At 32.8% G+C, this 26,130-nt stretch overlaps 1 protein-coding gene across 2 annotated transcripts; it reads right to left on the bottom strand.

Annotated features, from left to right (window-relative positions):
* Positions 1–390: 390 nt before the first annotated feature.
* On the bottom strand, positions 391–25,915 carry LOC109066101 (lysosome membrane protein 2-like). Of its 2 annotated transcripts, none has more exons than XM_042778518.1 (12): positions 25,650–25,914; positions 18,934–19,094; positions 15,512–15,659; positions 15,241–15,435; positions 14,152–14,243; positions 13,951–14,070; positions 9,365–9,543; positions 6,104–6,222; positions 5,887–5,960; positions 5,702–5,753; positions 5,459–5,611; positions 391–695 (listed from the first exon to the last, which is right to left on the bottom strand). In XM_042778518.1, the coding sequence occupies exons 1-12, from the start codon at positions 25,770–25,772 to the stop codon at positions 588–590; spliced, it is 1,524 nt and encodes a 507-aa protein (XP_042634452.1). In that variant the 5' UTR covers positions 25,773–25,914; the 3' UTR covers positions 391–587. The 2 variants fall into 2 exon arrangements, with proteins under 2 accessions (XP_042634452.1, XP_042634453.1); XM_042778519.1 differs by having other exon boundaries at positions 642–4,065; positions 25,650–25,915.
* Positions 25,916–26,130: the final 215 nt, after the last annotated feature.

The raw sequence follows: 26,130 nt of genomic DNA, 5'->3' as shown, positions 1-26,130 counted from the left end.
TCATATTTTAACCATGTTTATACATAGATGAACAGATTAATGCTGATCCTAAACAAATTCGTTGTAAAAACATAATTATTTAAATAAAATCTAATAAATGCAAATTAGTTGATTAGGAAGTTTAGACATCCGACCTCATTATGCATGACTGATAAATATGCATCACATTAAGTTGAATTGACATGGAATTAAAACACATAAGGCGGACAGCGAGGGCTGCGGGTGTCATTTGGGTCCAAATTGAGTGTCTTCTCAACATTTAACGTGTGATACTCCTAAAAAAATCACTGACAGCAGTTTTAATGTCACTCAAAGTGTTTAAATATAAACGAAACAGATGCTGAGCGAGCCTGAAGTGTGTGTGTGTGTGTGTGTGTGTGTGTGTGTGTGTGTGTGTGTGTGTGTGTGTGTGTGTGTGTGTGTGCAGAGATGCTCTTCAGTCGTTCATCAAGATGCTTGTTTGCTAACGGCGTCAATCCTGAGGAGGAGTAAGAGTGTGAATCATAACGACTGACACACACTGCTCTACTGAGAGTGAAAGCACCTGTGACACACACACACACACACACACACACACAAACAGCCGCTTAAGATTTGTCCACAGGCGTCATGCCGATAAAAGTGCCATTTTTCTCCTCTTGATCGTCCACTTTGGCGCTCACAGGAACGTATGATGTGTCTTTCTTTGCAGATGGCTAAAAAGAAGAACATATAAGATCAGAGATAAGACAAGATTGATTTAGTACGAGTTATACAAAATCAAATATGAGTAATAGTAATAGTATGAGTTACACGAACACATTGAAAACGTACTACAAGTTCATGTACTTAAGTAGAGCATGTTTCAGTTCTTTAACTAGTTTGCAAGCATCACATGATCAACCAGACTATAGATTCAGTTCAAGCAGAAGTGAGTTAAGCCTGTGTATTTCCATTAATAATGCACAGAGTATTTCCTTTAATAATGCACAGAGTATTTCCTTTAATAATGCACTGAGTATTTCCATTAATAATGCACAGAGTATTTCCTTTAATAATGAACAGAGTATTTCCTTTAATAATGCACTGAGTATTTCCATTAATAATGCACTGAGTATTTCCATTAATAGTGCACTGAGTATTTCCATTAATAATGCACTGAGTATTTCCATTAATAATGCACAGAGTATTTCCTTTAATAATGCACAGAGTATTTCCTTTAATAATGCACAGAGTATTTCCTTTAATAATGCACTGAGTATTTCCATTAATAATGCACTGAGTATTTCCATTAATAATGCACAGAGTATTTCCTTTAATAATGCACTGAGTATTTCCATTAATAATGCACAGAGTATTTCCATTAATAATGCACTGAGTATTTCCATTAATAATGCACAGAGTATTTCCATTAATAATGCACAGAGCATTTCCATTAATAATGCACTGAGTATTTCCATTAATAATGCACAGAGTATTTCCTTTAATAATGTACTGAGTATTTCCATTAATAATGCACTGAGTATTTCCATTAATAATGCACAGAGTATTTCCTTTAATAATGCTCTGAGTATTTCCATTAATAATGCACAGAGTATTTCCTTTAATAATGTACTGAGTATTTCCATTAATAATGCACTGAGTATTTCCATTAATAATGCACTGAGTATTTCCATTAATAGTGCACAGAGTATTTCCATTAATAATGCACTGAGTATGTCCATTAATAATGCACAGAGTATTTCCATTAATAATGCACTGAGTATTTCTATTTATAATGCATGGAAATGCATGTATATTTTGAATCTGACCCATGATGGACTACATTTTTATTAGTGTTATTATTGTTGTTTTGTTTTATTCTTGTCACAGTTGACTGTTAAATTGCACTTTGTGATGCACTCGTATCAGAAATAAATAAACTCGAACTCTAAATATTAAAATTATTGGAAGTGAACCAATTCCAATATGCAAATGTAATATACAGTATGGTTGCTATATATATAAATAATAGATAAAAATATAAATATTATTAACATGTACAAATACATATTTTACTATGATGATTTCATATATCTTACATATCTTCAACTACTCAGAGAATGTACTCATGTGAAAATTATATATATCTGCCAATATCGGTCTAGTTATAGAGTAATATGTCATGTATTACATTTCTGTATGGGAATAACCAAATTACATGATGCAAATCACATTTACATCCAAATGCTAGTTAATCTAATAATCCAGACTGTTATATTACTCAAAGATTGCATATAGTGCATTTCAGCGTTTTCTGTTGAGTTTATTTAATTTTTTTATTCATGTGGCAGATGCTTTTATCCAAAGTGACTTATATTGCATTTAGGGTTTGAATTTGATCATATCATGCATTTTCTGTGAACTGAGCCCATGTGTGAAACAGGCCTGAAAAGAGTGCTGAGCTTACAGGAGAGCAGTGGAAAGCCTCAGCGAAATCAATGCGCTTAACTTCAGTCTAAACATAACACGATGTTCATCAGGTGAGAGTGACATACAAGCCCGCATATTAATAAACAAAAGCACAGCGTTAGTGAACTGATCACGAGAGCAGCATGCGGCAAAAAAGCATGAGTTATGACAGGAAGCAGTCTGATTCATGTGTATAAACCACAGACAGAAGAACAGCAGGCTTAGGATGAAACCTCAACTCCACTAGATACAGGATACTCGTCATTTAAAGCAGTCTAGCCACCCTTAAAAAGAGCCGCTGTGTCTAACGGAAAGCAGAGAAGGAGCTACCGAAGGTGCGGCATCTGAGTATTATTTATCTGAGACTAAAATAAACTACACTAACTGCAATAACCTTATTTAAAAAATAAAATAAAATAAAAAATTATAAATTACAAATTATATTTCTTGTTTATTACTGTTATAATATAATGCTATTTTGAGCTGTTGATCTTTGATCTGCTATTTGCAATTATTATTATTTACTTTTATTAATAATGCAATTTTTGGTGACTTGTATTAAAACCAGTTCCAAGCTCAGTTTGACCTAAAAACATCATGAAAATTATTATTTGCAATAATAGTTTGTGGAATTCACAACAATTAAAAAGCAAAAACATAAAAATGTCCCCAGTTTCCATTTCAGAAAACTGATCAGCTTACAATAACCACTATTTACAATAAATACAATTAATAAAACTAGAAAACATCAGAATCTGGTGAGTTGAAAAAAGTGTAGCATTTAAAAAAAAAAAGAGAAAATGAACAAAATGATCACAGAATCTCACTGAGAACGTTTCTAGTTCAGGCAACATTTTGAATAGCATGCATTCAGACAGTTTGAATGGCATGCAGTGAAATGCTTTTTAAATGCTACATTGTGAATATTAAGAGAACATGCAGAACTAATGCTTTCATAACGTTATGGGAAGGCTAGAATAAAACAATATCAGAACATATTTTTGTTCGCTGGATGTCGACTGAGTTACTGTCATTTCAGCGCTGACTGATTTTCTCAAACTCCACACGTCCTTTAGATTTCTCTGCTCTACAGCAGCAAGTGTGTGAATGAGAATACTGATCCATAAAGGCTGATGTGGAAGAATAGCGTTCAGTTTCCATAACAAACCCACTCAGAGCACATTTTGAAATATTTGTGGAATGATTTGATGGCAGCTTAAATGCGTGTGAACCGTGCTGACAGTGAATGTCACATTTTTTGGTTTCAGTTCAAACTTCGGTGGGAAAGTGAAGAATAATGGAGATTTTTCTGAAGGCCTGAACATTCTCACACACACACACACACACACACACACACACACACACACACACACACACACACACACACACACAAACACACACACACACACTTCATGACCTTCAAGATAAGCGTTATGTTTAAATAGCTGGAAGTTTGAAGCAGTTTGAAAAGCTTGTAGTTTGAAGGTTTGAAATCTTTCAGACAGACAGATCGCTATGTGGTTGCTCGGGCGGTCTGTTTGAGAGCAAAGGCATTGCTATACATTTGATACCTGGGGTTTAGCCAAAGTGTTGCTAGGGTTTTCTGGGTGGTTGCTAGGCGGTTGTTAGGATGTTCTGGGGAAAGCAGAAAACCAAAGTTGCTAGAGTGTTATTAGGCAGTTGCTAGGGTGTTCTGGATGATTGCTAGGCAGTTGCTAGGGTGTTCTGGGAAAATGAGAAAACCAAAGTTGCAAGGGTGTTACTAGGCGGTTGCTAGGGTGTTCTGGGTGGTTGCTAGGCAGTTGCTAGGGTGTTACTAGGCGGTTACAAGGTTGTTTTGGGTGGTTGCTAGGCAGTTGCTAGGGTGTCCTGGGGAAATGAGAAATCCAAAGTTGCTAGGGTGTTACTAGGCGGTTGCTAGGGTGTTCTGGGTGGTTGCTAGGCAGTTGCTAGGGTGTCCTGGGGGAAATGAGAAATCCAGAGTTGCAAGGGTGTTACTAGGCTGTTGCTAGGGTGTTCTGGGTGTTCTGGGAGGTTGCTAGGCAGTTGCTAGGGTGTCCTGGGGAAATGAGAAAACCAGAGTTGCAAGGGTGTTACTAGGCGGTTACAAGGTTGTTCTGGGTGGTTGCTAGGCAGTTGCTAGGATGTCCTGGGGAAATCAAAAGTTGTTAGGGTGTTACTAGGCGATTGTTAGGGCGTTCTGGGTGGTTGCTAGGCAGTTGCTAGGGTGTCCTGGGGAAATGAGAATACCAAAGTTACTAGGGTGTTACTAGGCGGTTGCTAGGGTGTTCTGGGTGGTTGCTAGGCAGTTGCTAGGGTGTCCTGGGGAAATGAGAAAACCAGAGTTGCAAGGGTGTTACTAGGCGGTTACAAGGTTGTTCTGGGTGGTTGCTAGGCAGTTGCTAGGGTGTCCTGGGGAAATGAGAAAACCAGAGTTGCAAGGGTGTTACTAGGCAGCTACAAGGTTGTTCTGGGAGGTTGCTAGGCAGTTGCTAGGGTGTCCTGGGGAAATGAGAAATCCAAAGTTGCAAGGGTGTTACTAGGCGGTTACAAGGTTGTTCTGGGTGGTTGCTAGGCAGTTGCTAGGATGTCCTGGGGAAATCAAAGTTGTTAGGGTGTTACTAGGCGGTTGCTTAGGGTGTTCTGGTTGGTTGCTAGGCATTTGCTAGGGTGTCCTGGGGAAATGAGAAAACCAAAGTTGCTAGGGTGTTACTAGGCGGTTGCTAGGGTGTTCTGGGTGGTTGCTAGGCAGTTGCTAGGGTGTCCTGGGGAAATGAGAAAACCAAAGTTGCTAGGGTGTTACTAGGCGGTTGCTAGGGTGTTCTGGGTGGTTGCTAGGCAGTTGCTAGGGTGTTCTGGGGTGGTTGCTAGGCAGTTGCTAGGGTGTCCTGGGTGGTTGCTAGGCAGTTGCTAGGGAGTTCTAGAGAAATGAGAAAACCAAAGTTGCTAGGGTGTTACTAGGCGGTTGCTAGGGTGTTCTGGGTGGTTGCTAGGCAGTTGCTTGGATGTTCTGGGTGTTTGCTATTACCTTGTTCTGATAGAAGCGAATGGCGAGGATGATGGAGACGAGCAACAGAATGACTCCCATTGCCACGAGGATGAGCGGGAAACGAGACACCAGAGTCACGATCAGCAGCAGCTTCTGAATCCTCGCCGCTGAAGCGTCGTCAATCACCACAGACTGAAAAACATCAGAAAACATTCAGTTTCAAAGGAGACGAAACCGTCGGTTACTAAATCATCCCGTTCAGGAGGAACTTCTGGTGCTCACCTCATTCAGAAACAAAATGGGAAAGATAGTGTTGTTGAGATTTCTGGTCAACCTGAGGAAACAAAGGACAAAGACCTTCAGCTATAAAACTATAAAATACACACACACACACACACACACACACACACACGGCTGTTTATCAACACGGCCTGATTAAATATATCAAACAGGAAAGCATTACTCACGGAAAGCCGCTCACTCTCTCGAGATGAATGTTGAACTGGGCTCGTTTCATGGCACGAACAGGCACTCCCATAGTCTGAGGAAAAGTCAGAAATCTGAGCCAGACTGCAGCAATCATACCAATTATTTCACAAAAACACTTAAGACAGGAAAAAATACATTAAAGAACGAGACATCACAACACTTCAAAGTGACTTATTATATCACAGCAGATCTTACAGGGTTCAGATCCAGAAAGGTCTGATGATGCTCATGCACCGGAGAAATGCCATCGATAGCTTGGGCATACTTCTCATCACCCAGATGGAAGTGAGGGAACGACACGACGACAGGAGCCCCTGAGACACAACAACAACAACAATTACATTTATATTTAGTCTTTTACCTGACGCTTTTATCCAAAGCGACTTACAAAGGAGGACAATAGAAGCAATCAAAACGAACAAAAGGGCAATAATTATAAGTGCTGTGACAAGTCTCAGTTAGCTTAACGCGGTACACATAGCAAGGTTTACAAACTGGTGTTAGAGGCCTTTTTTTTTGCTTTTGTTAATTGTATAATAAATAAAAAGAAAACAAATAGAATATAAAAAGATTAGAGAAGCTTGTCTTTTTTAAAAAGAAAACAAGCAGTTTGTAAATGAATAGAGGGTAAGTTTAAAAGGGGCAAGTTTTTTTTAAAAGAATAGAAATAGAATAGAGAGTGCTAGAGTTAGAGGGTCAAATAAAGATGGAGGAGATGTGTTTTTATTTTTTACACTGATGCATTTCTGAAGCTTTTCTCCAAAGTGACTTGCATTGCAATCCAGGCTTTCATTTGACCAGTTCATGCATAATTATTTAGTTTTTATTATTTACTATGAAATTGTATACTGCATAAAGAAAATTAAATGTTTTTGTATTACTACTAAGATTTTTTTCCATTGTGAAATTATTTTCATGACTTTTAATTTTCAAATACATCACAGTAAAGATTACTTTAACATTATTATTATTATTATTATTATTATTATTTTAAACAAGTATTAATTAAATAATGTATAAAATGATGATCACATTAAATTAATAATTAAATTAAAACAGATTTTATTAAAGGATTAAATTAACTTGCATCACAAGAATAAATTACATTTTAACATATATTTGTATAGAAAACAGCTGTTTTAATAATATCGAAAATTTACTGTTTTTACAGTTTTTTTGTACTGCATATTGATGAGCAGAAGAGACTTCTTTAAAAAATAATAATAATAATAACTAGAATCAAAAAATGAGTAAACCCTGTTTGAAAACATTCAGCATCCTGCAGCACATTACTGTTTTACACACTTCTTTCATTCACAAGTTAGTGACCTTGTCAGATAAAGGAATGTCCTACAAACTCACAGAACAACAGTCATTATGAATGTTTTTAGTTGTATAACACCAGAAATGACGTCTCCTTCTCACATTGTCTTAACAATGCCTTCTCTGAAACGGCCCCCCTGAGAGACGAGGAGTTTCATCCTGTCGTGACATTAAAGCGGCTCCTCGTATCATGAGAAGATGAAGGAAACTCTGACCTTGAGCATGAAAACATTCAGGAGTAGCCGCGAGTAACCCTGATGATTTAACGCCTCTGTCCTTAACATAGCAGGGGAAATTAGACTCCTGTGTTACTGGGACAGAGGTGAGAGTTTTCCAGCCCTCATGTTTGGCAACACACACTCTTGAGTGTGCGTGCATGTGTGTGTGTTATTTCATACACCTGTAATATGCGAGCGCTCAAATGCTTTGGCAATGTTGTAACAGTGTGTTGAAGCTCACATGAGCACAGCGTGACAGAAAACCATAAAACACAAATACAGAGCTGAGAGGAAGGTCAGCAGCTATTTTGTGTGTATGTCTCACTTTATTGATCAAAATAATACCCAGAATTCACTTAGATCTGAAAAAAAAAAAAAGATTCAAAGAAGTATTTTCACAGTGGACAGGCAGAAAGTGCCTAGAAAATAGACTGAAACTCTCATTTGCAACAGCTTGAAAACACTTAAAACTTCCTAGCAATTGCATAGCAACAGACTAAAACACTGAAAAACCCTAGCAACTGCCCAAAACTCTCAGAACACCATAGTAACTACTTAGAAACAGCCTAAAAACATTCAAACACTGTAGAAAGCATGACCACAACCTAAGAACACCCTAGCAACTGCATAGCAACGGACTAAAACTTGTGGAACTCCCTATAAATTGCATAGCAACAGCCTAAAAACACTCAAACACCCTAGCAACTGCAAAGCAACAGAGAAAATCACGTGGAACACCCTAACAACTGCATTGAAACAGCCTAAAATACTAAAAACACCCTAGAAACTTCATAGCAACTGTCTAAAATACTCAAAACACCCTAGAAACTCCACTGCAACAGCCTAAACACTCAGAACACCCTAGCAACTGCAATGAAACAGTCTAAAATACTCAAAACACCCTAGAAACTCCACAGCAACAGCCTAAAACACTCAGAACACCCTAGCAACTGTAAAGAAACAGCTTAAAATACTAAAAACACCCTAGCAACTTCATAGCAACACCCTAAAACACTCAGAACGCCCTAGCAACTGCATTGAAACAGCCTAAATACTTAAAACACCCTAGCAACTTCATAGCAACTGTCTAAAATACTCAAAACACCCTAGAAACTCCACAGCAACATCCTAAAACACTCAGAACACCCTAGCAACTGCAATGAAACAGTCTAAAATACTCAAAACACCCTAGAAACTCCACAGCAACATCCTAAAACACTCAGAACACCCTAGCAACTGCAATGAAACAGTCTAAAATACTCAAAACACCCTAGAAACTCCACAGCAACAGCCTAAAACACTCAGAACGCCCTAGCAACTGCATTGAAACAGCCTAAATACTTAAAACACCCTAGCAACTTCATAGCAACTGTCTAAAATACTCAAAACACCCTAGAAACTCCACAGCAACAGCCTAAAACACTCAGAACACCCTAGCAACTGCAATGAAACAGTCTAAAATACTCAAAACACCCTAGAAACTCCACAGCAACAGCCTAAAACACTCAGAACACCCTAGCAACTGCAATGAAACAGTCTAAAATATTCAAAACACCCTAGCAACTCCACAACAACAGCCTAAAACTCTCAGAATGCCCTAGCAACTGCCTAAAATACTAAAACCACCCTAGCAACTCTATTGCAACACCCTAAAATGCTCAGAACGCCCTAGCAACTGCATTGAAACAGCCTAAAACACTCAAAACACCCTATTAACTCCACAGCAACTACATAAAAAAATACAATAAGCAATAATTAAAGTATAAAATTAGACGAATGATTAAATTAAATTAGAATTCAGTTAATTTAAACATTATATTTACTGAGATTGCTTTAATCTTTCATTTTAATTAAATAATATATATGCAAGTTGTGTGTGTTCGTGCATGTATTATGTATGTATGCAGTACTGCACCTTTCCGACACACAGACACATCCAGCACGCCGTCGTCCAGGCATTTCTTTGGCGTCACACAGAATCCCTCATTTTCCGGGTTGTTCTTGCCGCTGGCCAGCGTGTCCCGGGGTGGCGTGAAGCGGTACGCTGGGATGCCCTTCAGCTCCACCTCCTTCTCAAAGCGCATGTGGATGGACCTGCAGAAGATCCATCAAATATTGTCTTGTGTTCAGATGACTACATGTTTAACACACATGGTGCACAACAGACTCTGATTAACCTGGCAAATGTGACCCTGAACATGACCTTTGACCCCAGGATGCTCAAGCGAGCTTGTGTTCGCTATAAAGTGTTCACTGTTAAGGAAGCATTCGGAAACCTGCTTTTTTAATTACAGGCAAAGTGTTCAGTAATTTCAGGAAAATTAGTTTTCCAGACTGACCCCAGCCTGATTAAACCATGTACAAAGGTTACATGAGCCGTTCTTGCAGCCGCCTTTCCCTTAAAAATCTGGGTGAGGAGTCAGAGGAAAAAGACAAGGTCAGCTGTCCCTGCCAGCACAATAACCCAAGGGTCCGCTGCTCATGTTCAACTAGGCTGAAAGTGATTTGAAAACATTCCAGGTTGGAGTCTGTTCTCGAGAAAGCATGTGTGACGCCCGCTCATGCCAGAACACATGGGATTCTTTCCGCACCAAACAAAGACGGGCGGTTTAGGGCAGAGTTTCCATTTAAAATAGAGCCCAGAGTGAGACGGACGGGTCAACTGGACTTTAGGTGAAAGGTTAAAGTGCAACAAGAACACATATTTTATACAGTATAAAAATAACGGTGTGCATCACTCGCCATACATCATCAGCTGACACACAGAGAGAGGAAACCGAAACGCAATTCCCAAAATACATTTGAAATGTTAAATAATATAATAAATAATTGATAATGCAATGTAGAAAATATTACAAAAATACAAAAATTAAACATACAGAAATTAAACACTGAACAAGATTACTCCTAATGAATTAAAAATAAAATTGAAATGTCAAATAAATAAACAGTAACTGATAATAGATTATTTACCTTTAAATATAAAATACATTTTATAAAATTGTTTAAAAAGTTTATAAAAGGCAAATAAAAGGTCAGTGTTATATAAAAAATATTTAAAAACTCTTTAACTTACAAGTTAGAGGGGAAATTAAAAACTAAACTTCACTGCTTTAAAAAAAAAAAAAAAATATATATATATATATATATATATAAATAAATAATAAATAAATGATTTTATATATATATATATATATATATATATAATATATATATATATATATATATATATATATATATATATAAAACATATTTATAGATTTATTTTTAAAAGTTAAAAGTACCTTAAACAAGAACAACAACATAGAGGGGAAATTAAAATGTCAACAAAATTACTCTAAATAAATGAAAAATAAAATATAAATATTAAATAAATAAATACAAATAATTGATAATAGACTATATAACATTTTATAATTAAGTCTATAAATTCTATGACAATAAATTTTTTTAGGAACAGGTAACAAAAAACTTTGGCATACAGAGGGGGAAATAAAAACTGAACCACATTACTTCAAAAAAATTAAAAGTTAATGTGAAATTTGATTTAAATAATAAATTTTTGATAATACACTGAGTATTTATAAAAGTATTTATTTTGAAAATTTAAAGTAATAAAAAAGAAAACTGCTTTGATCCCCATTTGTAAAGTATCCAGCAGTGAGCTCTACAGCAGTTTATTCTCTTGCTTAAAACTGCATGCATATTGTAAAATCCCATCACCCCAGTATATTTCTGTAATAATATTACAGAGAATTAGATGAAAGCTCTTTTTCCACACTGAGTCTGAGTCTGCCGCAAATGCTGATGTCAGGCAGGGATTCGTGAAGTTCAGACCTTTGGTCCAATTTCATGCCGATTTCAGCAGAACTTCTGCATTTCCACATACAGTGCTTTTAAAAGGGAACTTCAGACTCAATATGTAGAGCTCTGTGCATCCACCAACTGTCCAAAATCATCATCAAATACTAAAAAACAGCCAAACTTAACTTAAAAAGACATTTGACCTAAAACATTGTCATTATTGTATGAAAATAAGTCTGTAACAATAATAATACTTCTGGTAGAAATATTCCATAAATAAGCAACTGGTGTTGTATTATAGTGTGTGCCGTTCTTAAACTGCTTTTAAGAAAAATAACTAAGTTAAATAATGCACATGTACATAGAAGGACTTCCGTCTGGAAGCTCAAAGGACTGATTGTGTCTAAATAAGATTTATTACATTTATGCATTTAGCAGGCGCTTTTATCCAAAGCGACTTACAGTGCATTCAGGCTAACATTTTTTTTTTTACCTAACATGTGTCGCCTGAGAATCGAACCCACAACCTTTTGCTCTACCACTGAGAAGAGGGAAACTAGGACTTCTGGAATGATCCACACCAGCGTTATCATTGTGCACTAAAACTACAAAAAATATATATATATTTGATAACTGAAATAGATGAAATAAATAAATTACAAACATTAAAAAGAAAAATAAACAGAAATATTTGGAATAAATGAAGTAAGTTTAAGTTAAAGCACTAAAATGAACTATCTGAAATAAATGTAAAAAATGATCTAAAAATTAAAACGGAAATTAAAATGAATTTATCTTAAATAGTAATATTTAAAAAGAACAGAAACTAACCAAAATGAAGAAAGCACATAAAATTAATATTACAAATTAAACTAAAATTAAAACTGAAAATATTAAAAACTGAAAGTTAATTCAATATATCATATAAATAATACTAAAATTTATTATATTATTTATATTATATTATATTATATTATTTGTGCATATTATATTATATTATATTATATTATATTATATTATATTATATTATATTATATTATATTATATTATCAGTTTATTATATTATATTTTATTATATTTTTTTTTTTTATGTTATGTGTTTTTTATTTTGGGGTATGTATTATTTTTTATTTTTTTTTATAATGTTATAATTTAATATTAAATATTTAGAATTATTATAAGCAATAGTGATTTCAGCATGTACTAAGAAGGAATTTCAGGATGTTCCCATAGAATGGCTTGAACAGATGTCTTTTCCATTATATTACGGCGTGTTCTGAAGTTCCGGATGGTATGTGATTTATAGTCGTGTTCTTATCAAGACAAAACAGAAAACAATGTGCTGCCAAACACACACACAGTGAGATCAGCCTTCAGAAATAACCCCAGGTACGGCAGAGCCACGCACACATGAGAACAACATCCCAGGAGTTCACTGAACCCAAATCTATGACTTTCAAAAGTCATCCTGTACAAAAGCTCAGCTTTTTATGAAACTGAATTGGATCGACGTGCTCTTTCACAAATCAGTGTTAGCACAAGAACTCATGTTGCCACAGCTCTACTCTGACAGGGCTCCAGAAGAGCCACTGGCTCCTATAAGAAATTAAAATAGGTGCCAACTTATTTTTTAAGATCACTCATGCCACATTAAAGAGCACCAAAACTGTATTTTATTCATTATGAATTTGGTTGAATTTTAAAGCTGATACTTTGTGTATTAAAAGCTAACAGAACACAAAGCTTATTGCAATCACTGTGCAGTATACAAATAATATGAAGTTCACACATTAACAGAACACAGCATTGACTAAAGATCCTGACAACAAGAAGCCAAATCAGTATTGATTCTAAACGAGAACTGTTAACGATATTGTTAATATCCACACAGCTGTTATGCACGAAATAGACATTGCCTTTCTGCACTCCATCATTTTCAGTCTCTCTCGTGCTGCACAACTGGAGCTGCTTTTTAGACTGTCTGAAAGTCTTTTTTCCATTAAAGCTTTGATACTCGTCATCTATGTTTATTACGTCAACATAAAAGATGTGATTGCAAAACAAGCAGGAAAAAAGCCATTGCATGCAAATTTTTATTTAATACCATTAAATGGTTTGCCAACTATCTTTCAGGGTGAACAAAGTGTGTGCTTTTAAAAGACCGTACTTCATCTATTTTGTCACTTTCCAAAGGTGTCCCCCAGGGGTCTGTTCTAGGACCTATTTTATTTTCCTTGTATATAAATAATTTATTCGATAACATTCCAAATGCGAAGTTCCATCTGTATACAGACGACACTGCTATTTACTGCTGTGCTCCATCAGCTTCACAAGCACTTCACTATTTACAGTCAGCGTTTGATATTGTTCGGTTCCGTTTATGTCAGCTTAAGCTGGTTTTAAAACTAGTTTAATCAAATTCTAAAGTTGTACCAAGTAATCTTCATGACATTATATCCTTCCAGGGAACAAAAAATTAATATGTTGTAAGTTGTAAGTACCTGGGCATCCTATTTGATAGTCAGTTAACTTTTAAGCTACATATTGATAACTTAATTTCAAAACTTAAGCTCAAATTGCGGTTTTACTACAGAAATAGATCTTTAATTTCTTTTAAAGCAAGGAAATATTTGGTATCTGCTACCTTCTTTCCACTTTTGTATGAATGGTGATCTGTTGTATATGAATTACGATTACCTGCAGAGGTCAGGGGTGAAGACGTTGAGCCGCTCTTCTTTGGTCAGGAACGGGTGGAAGGAGCTGCCGTCGGTGCCGTTGATCATGTTACTCTGGTTGGTTTTCCAGAAGGACACCATCCTGAGACACAAAGCACATGAAGTCAGCCGTCTCCAGCTCTGCTTCATTAAACAAGACATTCAGGAGAATCGGGGACTTTACTTTTCTCCCTTCCAGGTGTAAATGCGGCCGAAGTCCAGGTAGTTCTGCTCTCCGGTGTGATACACAAACTCACCATCATCGCTGCTGTTTTTCTGACAACACAAGAACAGCTGATATATACACACACACATTCATGTACAAAAAATAGATCAGATTTTTTTTTTTCTTCTGTTAATTAAGCCCAAAACATGAAATGTTATGTGGTTAAATGATAAATGTAAATTGTGGTCATTCAGTTTTTCATGATCTGTTGACAAAATGCAAAAAGTATAACAATAAAAATTTTAAATATATTTTAATGTTATAAATATTATAATTAATTTTATAAAATAAATGAAAAAATACATTTTATATATTTTTCATAAAATATAAATTATAACAATAATAATTAATAAAGAATAATTTATAAATGTATTTAAAAAATTAAATATATATTTTATATAATAATATAAATATATTATAAAATAATTATAATTAATTTTTTAAAATAAATCATATAATTTTATATAATTATAATTTTATGAATTATATTTCATAGTTCCTAAATTAAATTATACAAGTTAGATAATATAATCATAAATGTAATTTAATACATTTATATTAATATTAAATAAAATAATCATTCGCAATACAATACTTAAATATAATTTTATAAATGTATATTAAATATATTTTATATTTATGCACATTACATAAACATATTAATATATAAGATAATCCAAAACACACAGTTCAGTATATTACTAGAGTCCACAGAAGTGATATAAAAATGTAACAAACAAATAAATTTACAGTAAAGATAATTAAATACTATCAATACCACTAATGATTTAATTTCTCAAGGAAAACACATAGAAAAACTATGTAGACAGACAAAACCCTCAAAGAAACCTGAGGATGAGCCAGGAAAACTTTTGAGGGCGCACAGATACACAGGTAGAGTGACGTCTCCTCGTGTGTGTGTGTGCGTGTGTGTGTGTGTGTGTGTGTGTGTGTGTGTGTGTGTGTGTGTGTGTGTGTGTGTGTGTGTGTGTGTGTAACATGTTACTGCAGAAGGATCCACAGATACGTGTCTTATCTGAGACTCACATGCAGCATGAGACCGAAGTATTCATCCGTTTCTGGTTTTATGGTTTTCAGTCGGGTGAGTAAGGGGTCTTTGAAGCCCCAGAGCAGCTCCTGCACCGTGTGTGTCATGAACATTGTGGTGCCGATGGAGCCCATGTACATGGAGATTCCCGAGGCGACCCAGAATCCTGCACCTTTCAACCGATTAATCACGGCCTGTTTGAGGAAACCAGAGCCTGAGACTCAGATCAACTGGAAAATAAAAGAAACACACACACACACACACACTCACCACCGCTGGGATGTTCACCGTCGTCACCATATCCACTTTCGGGTCTCCAACTGATTTCTCAGGCAAAAAGACGAAAATCTTTTTTGTGTAAGCGGCAACCTTCGTCCCGTTGTGAACGAATGACACGTTGTGTTTGGGCCTGAACTCTCTGGAACGGGTTAGAGTTACAGAAGAAGACCAAAACACAGTTTAGTTGAGTGGAAATAACACAGCTATATTGACTTTTATTAGCATTGTGAGCCTGACTGCGGAGCCAACTAAATGAGCAAGAAACCAATAATTTAAGAGCATTTAAAAAAAATGATGATAGTGCAATGGGGAAATGAGTCACAAATGGCCATATAATGCAAATGATGATTATAAGATAGAAGAAATTATCTATGAGTGCATATTTTCAATTCTATTCTATTTAAACATTATATTATATTATATTATATTATATTATATTATATTATATTATATTATATTATATTATATTATATTATATTATATTATATTTAAACATTTTAAAATTATAAAATATGCATCAAGTTTAAAAATGCATATTTACAATTTCTTTATAAATTTTATATTTATAATATAAATTATATTATATTATAATATGTAAACATTTCAAAATTATAAAAATATGCATCACGTTTAAAAATGTATATTTATAATTTCTTATATATATTTTATACATTATAATATAAATCTATAAGTAAATAGAATAGAATAGAATATACATACAGTTTATCAATATTAATATATTATATAATATATTAATATTGATAAACTGTATGTATATTAAATTATATTAATTATATTTACTTATAGACAATTGTTTATATATATATATGTAAATTATTTATACATTTTACAATGACAATTTAAACCAATCAAAATGTAATTTAGAAATGTCATGTACATACATTATTATATTATATTATATTATATTATATTTATTATATTATATTATATTATATTATATTATATTATATTATATTATATTATATTATATTATATTATATTATATTATATTATATTATATTATATTATATTATATATGTGTGAGTCTGAAACACAATGATCATTTCAAAGTGAAAAATTATGCACAAATGGCTATATAATGTAAATGATAATTGTAGGGTATAAAAAAATGATATACATAATGTGGAGCATAATACTTGATATATGCATGAAAGTGTTTCCCTCTCTTTGGTTAAACATCTGATGTTTCAAGAGCATATTGATTCCTGTTGAAGTGTCTTCTTTTTGCTCTGAATTACTCTCAAGTTCAATGCAAACAAACCATGCAGAGGAGTACAGGTCCGGCTGCTTGGAGTTAGAGAGTGTTAACGACACAGACTTTGATATTTGTTTAGGGTGTGACATGAAAGATCCTGCAGAAGTGAGGAGAGCATGACTGCAAACACGCTAATAAAACATGACAGCATCAAAACGGCTGCAACTGTATTTAATAATACACATATAATTCTTCAGTAAAGATGATCAACGTCTGCAAATTAGCAGAGCTAACTGAAGTAAACTTGGGTGTCAGTTACCAGCAAATGTTACATTTAAAATTTCAATAGGAGTTTTTTTTTTTTTAAGATAAATTATTAAAATGAAAAAAATATATTAAGATTACTATGAATATTAAAAATTTAATTTTATAATTATATATACACACACACATAAAATATAAATATATTCAATAATAATGTAGAAAATATTTTTTTTTTTTGGATAATTTATACATTTGATAATTCTTTTCTTTTTTTTTTTTAACTTTAAACACAAATATATGTGTGTAAGCATGTCATGTTATGTATGTTTTATGTCTGTTACATTTATTACAGTTTGTTATACTTTACTAAGTTATACTACTGTACGCTTTGTTACATTATTTTTATATAACTAAACATACCATGTTACATTTTGATATGTTATGTTGTTTTGTTTTGTTATTATGTTTTTTGCTCTATTATGTTTTTAAAAAAAAAAAAAAACATTACAGCAAACCATAACATGTTGTTTTATTTGATACTGTTTTGTTATGTTTTATAACAAAACCTAATAGCCAAGACATTGTGTTATTTTATCTTTTGTTTTGTTATGTTTTGCGTCTTTGTTTACATTTTATGTTACGAGATGAAAACAACATAACAACCAAAGATAAAAACAAAACTCTGTGTTTATTGGGCTTTTATGTTGTTGTCCTCAGTTATGCTATGTTATATTTGACAAATATAAATAATTTGTAAGTTTCTGGGTTCCGATATATATTATAATAATACATATATGTTTAGATGCATGATAAGATTGATTGAAGAGTGATTAAAGAATGTGTCTGAATGTAATTCATAATGTAACACGACTTGCATTCTTATTCTACTTCTTGACAAAACAAAACATAGCATAAAAGCACATAAAAACAACATGACATAACGATATGTTTTATGTTATATTATGTTTATGTTGTTTTATGTTATGTTACTGTATTCTATGTTTTGTTATATTATTTTTAATAACATTTTATACCAAAAACAACATAGCAGCAAAAAATAACGTGATGTTGTTATGTTGTTATATCATGTTTGTTATATTTTATGTTGTTTTATAACAAAAAACATAACATAGCAAAATAATGTGCAGTTTGTTATGTTTTCTTATGTTGTTTTATAACATAAAATATAACATTAAACAAAACATAGCATGTTATGTCTTGCTGTTATTACAGTATTATGTTTAAAAAAAAAAAAAACAAAGCAGTAAAACAACATGTTAAGCTGTATGTTTTATGATTTGATGTTATGTTGTTTGGTTATTTTTTGTTATATTATTTTTATGTTGTTATATAACAAAACATAACACTGCAAAACATAAAGTTATATTTTATGTGATACTCTTATGTAGTTATATCATGCTTTAAGTTATATTTTATGCTGTTTTATAATCAAAAACAACATAGCAAAACAATGTTATGTTTGTTATCTTTTGTTATGTTGTTTTTAGCATAAAAACTTAATACATGTTATGTTTTATGTGATGCTGCTATGTTTTGTTTTGTTTTGTTTAGTTATGTTATATTATGTTTTTATGTGTGATATCATTTAGTTTGTTATGACATAAATACTTAACATAAAACAAAACAAAACAACGTTATGCTTTATGTGATACTGTTATGTTTTGTTTAGTTATATTATGTTTTTATGTTATGTTTTGTTAAAAAAAAACATAACATAGCAAAACATAATGTTATTTATTTGCATAATGTTGTTTTATAACATAAAACAGAATAACATAACATGACATAACATGTTATGCAGTTCTGTGCAGTGAGATTTTGGACCAATGCAATGCCGTAAAATGCCATAAAAACAACTGCTGATTTCACTAATTCATGAAAACTGAGCCGTCTGTGTGTTCAGGTGATGTACCTGTAGGTGTACGGCCCCATTGTAGTAACATGAGGTTTGGCTTCTCCTTTCAGGAACTGGTCAGGGTTGGTGACGTTGAAGATGAAGAACTCCATGTAGACCGGAGGCGGTGGATTCTTCCACGTGGCGAAAATTTTACTGCCTTCCGTCAGCGTGATCTCCTGAACACACACAACACAACAGGGATATTTTACATTACAGCACAAACATGTGAATGAAGGAGAAGATCTGTTCGGTTTGAGACCCAATCAAACATTTAGTGCCTTAAGTTCATGACTGTCAACTTTGAGGTTGTTTGCTGTAAAACTGATTTTTCAGAGTTGCAAATAAAACAAGAAGTTATAATTATTTGTGTAAATCGTTGACATCATGTCTGCTTCATTCATCACACTGGAAATGGACAAGGACGAGTATTTAGGTCATTCTGTGTCACCTGAGGTCACGACCTCCTGACCTCCAGTGCTACATTGTTGCACGCTCGAATGTAACATTTCTAAATTCCTCAAATGCTGATAAAATGTATTTGTTCTGGCTCAATCAGGTCATTAGAAGTTTAGCCAGCAGCAGAAACACGCTGGAGTCGGGAAGTATTACAAAAACTTTGAAAGAAAGTAACTATTGGATACTCTGTTACCAAACCATCTGAATCCATACGACTGATTGGACCCTTGAGGTGTGTTTGAGACATCAATCATGGAGGGCGATAGAGATCACTCTGCAAATCATTCTGACCAACAACCAGCCGTTCAGATAGAAAGAGACTTCATGAAGACTAGAAGATTCAGTGTAGATGACTTAAACATGACTTTGTTTCGACTGAGGATGGAGAAGGATCGGATCATGTGATCACTGTTCTGCTGAGGAGGAACCAGTTAAAAATGCTTATCTCTTCACTTGAACAGGAACTGTAACTGAAGACAGTTAAGCACTGATAGTTTACTATCTTAATGGTGTTAGCAGCCGTGATTCACTTTTAGAAATAGGGACAATTCTTAGAAAACATAACTGATACAAAACAGCTTTAGTAACTGTGACTCAACTATTTAACACTTTGTAATAACTTTGTACTACACACACACACACACACACACACACACACAGACACACAGACACACACACACACACACATATATATAAGCAACAATAATTCTAATAATTCTTATTTAATGCATTTCATTTCTAATATTATTATTTTAATTAAGTATTCCATATATATATATATATATATATATATATATATATATATAGTATTCATAATAATATTAATAGTAGTAATAAAATACATTAAATATAAATATAAACACATTAAATGATATATAGATATATTTTATACATAATTTCGTATTATTGTTTCAATTAAATATTTAATAGATGTTATAATATATTTATATATAATTTAATGCATTTCATTTATTATTATCATTATTTCAGTGTGTTAGATTGAATATATTTTAGATATATTTGATATGTATTTAATGTATTTATAATACTAATAATAATAATAAAAACATGAAAAATAAATATAAACGCATTAAATTATATATAAATACATTTATTTTAATTATGTATATACACATAGGCCAGCTGTATATAAATATAGATCACATTGTATTATAGTATTTAATTTAACTTTTTCGAAACACATAATAAAATCTTTCACTCTCATATAATAAGTGTAAATCTATCGTGTTTGTTTCTGAATTAAGGAAATTAAAGTGCTACAGTGAATTAAACAGAATGTTCAGATAAAAGTAAATGATCTGCCGTAAACCTCACAGAATGACCCATAATGCCTCAGTGTGACTGACTCACCATCACTGAACTCTCTGATTCATCTCGAATGCTTGATATGTGACCCTGAAGCATAAATCATTAGAATATTAAGTAAAGATCATGTTCCATGAAGATATTTTGTAAATTTCCTACTGTAAATATATCAAAACTTAATTTTTGATTAGTAATATGCATGGCTAAGAACTTCATTTGGACAACTTTAAAGATGATTTTCTCAATATTTTGATTTTTTTGCTCCCTCAGATTCCAGATTTTCAAATAGTTGTATCTCGGCCAAATATTGTGCGATCCCAATAAATCATACATAAATGGAAAACTTATTTATACAGCTTTCAGATGATTTATAAATCTCAATTTCGGAAAAATTGACACTTAAGACTGGTTTTGTGCTCCAGTGTCACATATGGTCATCTGAGATCAAGAGAGATTTTGACTGATTTAATGCAGATATATATTAACCTTCTGTTAATCAGGCACAGTTATGGGCTCATAATCGGTCTATTGTTGGTCTACATCAGTGTTAATTGCACATTTAACTTCCTGTCTGCAAAACTGCATTAAGGACTTCAAAACACAATGAGTTTCTTCCCCACTAAAACTCACACACACACACACACACACACACACACACACACACACACACACACCTCACAGATCACATGACCATCAGCTCACACTCATTCCTCGAATCAACAGCCACAACTTTTCTTTCCTTCTCGTCTTTTCTCATGTAAAAATCCAGCAGCCACCAGCCAAGACTTCTAGAAAAAACGCTGAAGTAGAACAATGAGGTGTTTATATCTAAGCTTTTAAGACTCTTTTAATGGCCAAAAGACTATTTATATTATAAACAGTCAAGCTACACAGAGCAGAAGAGACAAAAACATTATTATTATTATTATTCCAAACTTCTGAATGTAGTGTGTATGAATTTTTGAATGATTCTTTGGCTTAAAGAATCATACAAAAATTCATACACACTACATTCAGATATCTGGAATAATAATAATAATGTTTTTGTTTCTTCTGCTTACCAAGGGTGCATTTATATGATCAAAAAAACAGTAAAAATTGTGAAATATTATTAGAATTTAAAACAGCTGTTTTCTCTGTGAATATGTGTTAAACTGTAATTTATATAATTTATTTCTGTGATGCGCAGCTGTATTTTCAGCATCATTACTGCAGTCTTCAGTGTCACATGATCTTCAGAAATCATTCTAATATGATGATTTGCTGCTCAAGAAACATTTCTGATTATTATCAGTGTTGAAAACAGTTGTGCTGCACAATATTTTTGTGGAAACCGTGATACGTTTTATTTTTCAGGATTCACAGATGAATAGAGAGTTCAGAAGAAGTTGTTTTGTATGATATATTGTAACATCACAAATGCACTTTTGATCATTTTAATACATCATTGATGAATAAAAGAATTCATTTATTTGAACCGTAGTGTAAATTGGGTTCAGAATTCACGTATAAACTGGTTCCTGCATTAATTCTTCTCCTGAAATACTGATGACAGATGCAATCTTTATTCTGTCATCAAGATGATTTTCCTTCTCTTTTAACAGGTACTGAAAACAGATTCAGGGAAAAAAACAAAGCTATAGCAGATCTGGAAAAAAAGCTGAATTTGAAAGCAGGCATTTAATCTAACCGTATAATCATGTGTGGTTAGCAAAATAAACAGAAAAGCCTGCAGATCTTGCGAGGCTGATTCAAATAAAGATACAGCTTAGCAAACAGCACTAATGTGTGTTTTCTCAGACTCAAACGGCTGATTTTCTCCTCCTCAGGCCTGTGTTTTCATGTGTTTGATTATCTGGAGAACTGAAGGAATGAGCTCAGACACAAACAGAGTTAAACAGACAGTGTGCCGCAGCACTAGATGCCCTGATGCCCAAATCTGACAATAAATTCATAGCTTTTCTGACTAAATCTGCAGCTCTAAAACGACAAGCAAATGCTGATCTCAGTGTAAAACAGTGTCATTTGATACGCAGTTATAGGCTTTGCTAATATTTTGAATTGAATTTTAGTTTTATATTTTCTGCTTTCACTTTAATTTATCTTCAAGTGTTCATTCTGTTGTTTTGAACTGAAAAAAATGTCAGCTTTGTATATGTATAGTTTTTTTATTAATTTTTATTTATTAGTTTTAGTTATTTTAGTACTTTTTATTTTAACTAAAGAAAATTTAAAAAATGAAGCCTTGGAAACTAGCTGAAATAAATGTTCATATATTAATATATATTATGAAATAATAAGTAAATATATATATATATATATAGTGTGTATGAAATAAAATTGTTTTTATTGGTTTTTTGAGGAACATTTATAATTTAATGCTTTTTGAAAGTTTGGTTAAAGTGTTAATTTTGTTGTGTTTTTTATTTTAAAAATGCGATTTACAGTTTTTTATTAGTTTTTGGAATAAAAAAAGTCATATATATATATATATTATATATATATATATATATATATATATCTATATATATATATATATATATATATATATATATATATATATATATATATATTGAAATAAAAATGATTGTAATTTTTTTTTTTATTTTTTGAAGAACATTGATAATTTAATGCTTTTGAAAGTTTGGTTAAAGTGTTAATTTTGTTCTTTTTTATTTTAAAAAATGCTATTTTTGAAAAAAAAAATAGTTTTTGGAATTAAAAAAAAAGTAAATATAGTTTCTATTCATTTTTATTTATTAGTTTTAGTTATTTTAGTAATTTTCATTTAAACTAAACAAAAATGAAAAAATGAAGCCTTGGAAACTATCTGAAATAAATGCTAATGTATATTATGAAATAATAAGTATATATATATTGAATTAAAATTGATTTTTTTTTAAAGAGCATTGATAATTTAATGCTTTTGAAAGTTTGGTTAAAGTGTTCATTTTGTTGTGATTTTTTTAAAACATTATTAGTTTTTGGAATTAAAAAAAGTAAATATAGTTTTTATTCATTTTTATTTATTAGTTTTAGTTATCTTATGTAAGTAATTAAAAAAAAAAAAGATTTTTAATCTTTTTAAAATAAGTATCTTCTGCTCATCAAGGCTGCATTTATTTGAAAAAAAAAACTTTTTTACAACATAAATTTATTGAATTTACTACCACTTTGGATTAATTTAATGCATCCTTGATGAATAATAATAATTTCTCTCAATGATATTGTAAATTGGATTCAGAATTTCCTGCATTAATGCTGCTGTTGAATGACAGATTCATGCTTTACTCTGTCATCAACATAATTTCCTAATTTTACTTCTGTAATCAAAACTCTGACCGTGCGGCCAATCAGAAACTCCCAGAACATCTACAGAGTGTGTGTGTGTGTGTGTGTGTGTGTGTGTGTGTGTGTGTGTGTGTGTGTGTGTGTATGTCTGTGTGTGTGTGGTTTACTCTCCCAAACATCCAGATAAAAGCAGACAAGGCTGATCTGAGGAGTTTGATGTCTCACATATAATCAGTTGTTTGCAGACACCTTTAAACGCCATTCCTGGAGCCGTCTGACCGCTTCAATCAGCCGCGGCCCCCGCTCCATTACTCCTGGCTCTGGGCTGTGATGCTAAATTGCTACCCTGGTAAAAGAACTTCATCTCACACTAAAAACAGCTTGTGCTTGTAGTTTGGGAGTGGCAGATTTAGCTGAATTACAATACAAGAACTTAAGACTGTCCGCAGATGAGCAGCTGAAACCCACCCACACACACACACAGACACAAACACACAAACACACACACACACACATAAGCATGACATTCAGCAAATCCACAGAATGTGTTTCCTGTTCAGCACGAGCTGCTGCAGCCGATCACATTTACATACAAACAGAGCGTTCGGATTCACTGTTAAAACACAAAACTCTCAGAACGCAACTGATCTTCTGATTTCACACTCTTGCGATGCAGAGCATTTACTTTCAAAAGTCAGTAAGAGACTTTCTGTGTTCCAGCAGGTGATTCACTGCTACAAACTCAATCGTTCTCTACATCATCTGACAAGCGATCATGTGTTCTCTGCAGCCGTGACATTAACTTGACGTTCCATAAGAGGAAGAGAAATCGGAAGCACATGCAGTGAAGACAGAAACGCTGAGTATGTTACACGTCACTCTGATTAGTCTGAGCACATGGTGCACTGAGACCGCTGCACACAAACGTGGCGGTTTCCCGCCACTGCATGATTATGATTAAAAAATAAATAAATCACTTACTGAAAATTACACAAATAATACAAATTTAACATAAAAATATTAATCAATACAGAATATTTGCTAAAAATTAAATAAATCATAAAAATTTAAATTTAAATAATAATTGAAAAATGAAAAATCAATATAGAGCATTTACTAAAAATATAATTAAATATTAAAATTAAAAAAATAAATCATTTAAAATAAAAATAGTATAGAACGCTTATTAAAATTGTAATAAATCATAATGTAAAATTAAAATTAAAAATCATTGAAAAACTAAAATAACTATAATAATAAATAAATTACAAAAATGTCAAAAAAAAATCTAAATTAAAAAATAATTATTATAAAACCAAAAACATTAAAAATAAATATAATCAATAAAGAGGACTTACTAAAAATAATTTAAAAAAAACATAAAAATGTAAAATTACAAAAAATAAATAATTTAAAAGTAAATTAATACTAAACACTATAAAAATTTAATAAATCATAAAAATGTGCATTTAAAATAATTTCAAAATAATCAATATAAACACTTACTAAAAATGTAATCATAAAAATGTCAAATTAAAAAAACACACTAAAAACATGCTTTTTTAAAATAAAAAATAAATAAAAATACTATAAACATTATAAAATTACAATATCTAGCTGATATAAACTTCCCAGTCCTCAGCAAAGACAGCTCTTACCCCCTTCAGCTTGTTGTGGATCAAGGTCTGGAAGAGTCCGGACACAAAGAGTCCGGTTCCCATGATCAGGAGAACAGCGCCGATGACTCCAGACGTGAACATGCAGCAGGAGCCCTTCCTCATGGTGCAGGTGTCAGTGAAGCCCAGAGTCCAGCGGGTCAGCAGAGCTCTTCCTCTGAACACACACAGGTTCTGCAGGAGATAATCAATCAGATTGAGTCGCTCCTCTCACAGTATTTGCTCCAGAAGCTCCTCAGAAGAGTAAACTTGATCCAGTGGCCAGCTCAATATTTGAATGAATGACTGCAGTGTGGAGGGGCCGGACTTCACCCGGAGAGGGCGGGACTGAGGGCGAGAGACAGAGAGAGCGAGAGAGAGAGAGAGAGAGAGAGAGAGGGCTGTGTTTGTACTTGAAGGTGACCGACGACCGTTTTAATGCTTCAACCAGATTTAACTGACGCTTCTGTTATATATATATAAA

The sequence above is a fragment of the Cyprinus carpio genome, chromosome A21 (genome assembly GCF_018340385.1).
Source record: "Cyprinus carpio isolate SPL01 chromosome A21, ASM1834038v1, whole genome shotgun sequence".
NCBI classification, from domain to species: Eukaryota; Metazoa; Chordata; class Actinopteri; order Cypriniformes; family Cyprinidae; genus Cyprinus; species Cyprinus carpio.
The sequence above is the reverse complement of the archived record's forward strand: the minus strand, read 5'-3'. Positions and strand labels throughout refer to the sequence as shown.